Genomic DNA, 4108 nt, shown 5'->3' on the forward strand with positions numbered 1-4108 from the left:
TTTTTTTAGGCGACCGTTATATTAGAATGTATCGCCTTATTGTTTCCATGGGGACGCGTTATGCTTGTCATGTCACACACCACAGCCACAATAAAACTGTATGAAACATGTATCGCTTTTATTAAATTTTTACTTTTCTATAAAAAATATTCACACTCCAATTCTCAAATATGTGCAAGTAAATGTATTTGGTAGTTTAAACACTTTTATAACGACCATGCTAGTTGATCTATAGCGGGTGATGGGCACCGCCATGTTAGTTCATGCTGAATCCGAGCTGTGGGATTAACAACACGTAAATTGATCCTCTCCTCCCAAAAGACATTAAAGTAAGTCTCCAGTGAACTGGGAGAAGAATAGAGTTAACTTTATAATTACTTACCCAATCTTTACATGATATCAATAAAACATATCGTCAGATTATATTTGTAAGGATCATTATTGCCACTTCCATAGACATCGGCGTGTATTTTACAAACTATAAATGTAACTATTGTTTTGCTAGTACTTATGTGTATTTAAGTTTCGCTAGTACTTATGTGTATTTAAAATGTATGAAACCTAAAATAAACATTATATGGTTGAAAACACAGAATAGTTGTGATATGACAATGTCAATGTCAATTTATTTCTAGAGCACAATTTAAAACAACTTGAAGTTGACCAAAGTGCTTTACATATAGACACATATAAAACAACATTCAAAACAAAACAGAGCAAAACAGTTTAAAGAGATGAAGTTAATCTCTATAATACATTAAAAGCCAGAGAAAACAGATGAGTTTTTAACTTAGCCTTAAAATATGACAATGTTTTAGCAGTTCTGATATACAGTGGAAGACTATTCCACAATTTAGGGGCAATTACGGAAAAAGCCCTACCCCCTCTCATTTTTAGTCTTGCCCTAGGAACAGTCAACAGCCTCTGATCAGATGGTCGGAGAGATCTTGATGGGTTGTGTAAGAGCAACAGATTTGACAGATACAATAGGGCCTTTCGCACCGCAGGAACCTTTTCATAGTACCAGAACTAACTGTGGAACTACCCACTTTTCGGCGTGTTCGCACCGCCGTAACTGGGAGCGATTTTAGTACCGGACTGCCTTTTTCGAGAACCAAATTAGCAATTTCGAGATTCTTAGTCAATCCGTGTATCATTCGTTCTTTTCATATTCAATTAAGAAGTCAAATTCGGAAAATTGAAAAAGGATTATTATGTCATTATTCATTTACAGATACAATATTAAAAATATAAATAACGACTTGTTTTTCGTATTTTCGATTTCATGCAAAAATTGAAAATGGGAAATCAGAAAAATGCCTGCAGCCCGAATCTGATTTTGATATTTAGTTATCCAGGTTGGCATGACCCGGAAGTTAGTGTTCAGTGGCGGGACTGGTTCCACCATGCCTGTAATTTACATATCTTTGGATTCCACGGCCTCCATAAAATTAGATGACAGGGCGCTTAGTATAATGGGCGCGCTAGAAGAATACATTGATTTCGTTAAAGGCTTATTCGAAAATGGCAAGACTCATGCAGAGATTTCAACAGATTTGCAAAAAATGGGTGTCCAGCGATGCTCTGAAATGAGTGTTAGACGAATATGTTTGAAATACAACCTTCGTCGAAAAAGACATGTATCGGACACAGAATTGGAAGCAGCTTTGATTGGATCCATTTATGAGGTAAATACATTTTTCTTGTTCTTATTATTATTATTATTATTTACATACTGTTATATCAATGTTTTATGGCAGGACAGCGCATTCACAGTCCTCCAAGAAACTGGCAGCTTTGCGTTTGGCACAATTAAATGTATTTTTTTTTAACGTTTAAATTTATTTATTTTTAGCAATTATTTTGTAATAAACACTTAAAGTGAGCTATTGAAATGTGTTACATGTTGAGTTATGTTTTATGTTCAAGTAAGCACAAGTTTTTTGTGTTCATTTGACCCGTCGCTGTACAGGCCCATTTTATTGTACAGGATAGTGTAAACAGCTCACACTTATGGGTTTAATGTATTTCCTGTAACGTTAGGCCTTTCCCTAGCATTACGATTTCAAACTGTAGGCTATTGATAATGTCAAAAATGTGATGTATAGTCAAATGTTCCGTTATGTAAGCTATACTGTTTAAATATCTTGCTTCTCAGTCTTTGGTTGTCATGGATACAAGAATCGTATTGCTCAAACGTTATCTCATGGTTATATGTCTTAATAGACGGGGCCATCGTACGGCCGCAAGTTCATGACTGGCTATCTATCTTCACTGGGAGTGCATGCAGGAGAAAGTCGAGTCGGAAAAATGCTGAGAGAAATTGATCAGCCATACCATGAATTGCGACGACAGGTAAGTTTTGCTCCATCTTTGCTTGTGCTGTGTATTAAAGAATAATAATAACCATGATAAAGTGGCATGACCAATTGCATCGTTAGTCTTTAATATGATTGGTTCTTCCCCCTTCCTCTATTACTTGGCAGAAACAAATCTTGATGTTTTGATTACTTGTTCCACAAATCATGGTCATGATATCCAAATATACAGCCAGTTTTGTTTCCTTTTGTTAAATCCTTCACCATAAAAACAGGCACAAGTGCTTAAACATTTTGTTATCAGCGCCATTTAAAAAGCATTTCAATGTTGTTAACCCTGCAAGAAAAGAATGTTAGTGAAATATGATTACTTAAAATTTCCTTTGCAGTATTTGTGGTGGAACCTAATTAAATATAACCCACTTATATACAAATTCTCTTGTAGCAAAAAACATTCTGTAAATACATGAGCTATGAGACCAAGATGGAAACCTGCAATACTCAAATGCTTTCCCCTTGTCTAGGGTGCTCGTAATCTTAACCCTGTCCCTTATCATGCCGAATATATGGGCCATAAGCTACACCTTGATCAAAACGAGAAGCTTGGGATGTTCGGTGTAACACACGTTTTGGCAGTTGATGGCTATAGCAGCAAAATTGTTGCCAATGCTACAATGCCAGTTTTGAAGAATCAACGTGATTTATGAAGTTTACAGGCGAGTATGTTCAGAGGAAGTAACAAGCATTGAATGATAACACTTCAATATGGGGACCAATTCCCACTTTTAATTAGTTGCTTATTAGTTTGCATATTGGATGTTTATTAGTACTTATAGAGCACATATTAATGCCTTAATCTGCATGACCATATTCTACATCCTTTTATTCTACCACATACCTAAACTTAACTGTTAGAACTAGATCTTACTATTAATAAGCAGTAAATTAGGAGTCGAGGCAAAAGTCATAGTTAATAGTGAATGTGTTGCCCATACTGAAGTGTTAAGTCTATCAAATCAGCCTGGGTATACTATTAACGGATAAAGTGTATGCATTTATTTAGTTGCCACTATGCCCAAATGTCAGTTGAATATACAGACAAGTCTATTTTTGCCAAGAACTCTGTTGTATTTAACATTTCAAGTTCAAACTCTTGAATACAACAACATAAATATTAAACGTTTTGCATCAGTCCTACAGAATCGTTCAACCAAAAATGTTTGTTACCTTTCAAAAAAAATCTAACAAATACACACAAAACAAATGGTTGTGTAAAATTGGTATAAATCCAAGACTGCATATTGGCTTTCTCAGCATTCTACATTGTGTGCAATATAAAATAAATTGAAGGATGCACATGTAATTGTGCCCTAGAACTGCATATTTTGATAAGATTAAGAACAAAACAACAGTAAAACTATGCAATGTTTGATAATACTACTACATAATATACAGTATTATGCCAAGAGTATGTTTCTGAGTGCAGCCAATGCATCAGATAAGCCCATGAGTCTTTGTACGTTGTTACCAGAATCGCCAGCCCGGCATTTAGGGCAGAAGGGAGAATTTATTTGCCATTCCTCAATGCAAATCCTGCAGCCAATAAGGCTTTGGCAGCATGATGAAACCATGGGCTCGTTCATTGGACCTGCAAATTTCGTCTTTATTGAGATGTATATCACTGTTTTGGTTTTCAATGTTACCTTTCTGATGTGATTTGACATTTCGAGCTGTTCATGATGCCAAACGAGCGATCACTGTGATGTGCCGCGATTATATTCATATATGGA

At 35.6% G+C, this 4108-nt stretch overlaps 1 protein-coding gene across 1 annotated transcript; it reads left to right on the forward strand.

Moving 5' to 3' along the window:
- Positions 1-1286: 1286 nt before the first annotated feature.
- Positions 1287-3039, forward strand: LOC107573218 (uncharacterized). The gene is made up of 3 exons (XM_016259658.1): positions 1287-1688; positions 2227-2355; positions 2843-3039. The coding sequence occupies exons 1-3, from the start codon at positions 1365-1367 to the stop codon at positions 3023-3025; spliced, it is 636 nt and encodes a 211-aa protein (XP_016115144.1). The 5' UTR covers positions 1287-1364; the 3' UTR covers positions 3026-3039.
- Positions 3040-4108: the final 1069 nt, after the last annotated feature.

Source organism: Sinocyclocheilus grahami, unplaced genomic scaffold (assembly GCF_001515645.1).
Source record: "Sinocyclocheilus grahami isolate Dianchi unplaced genomic scaffold, SAMN03320097.WGS_v1.1 scaffold1893.1, whole genome shotgun sequence".
In the NCBI taxonomy this organism is placed as follows: Eukaryota; Metazoa; Chordata; class Actinopteri; order Cypriniformes; family Cyprinidae; genus Sinocyclocheilus; species Sinocyclocheilus grahami.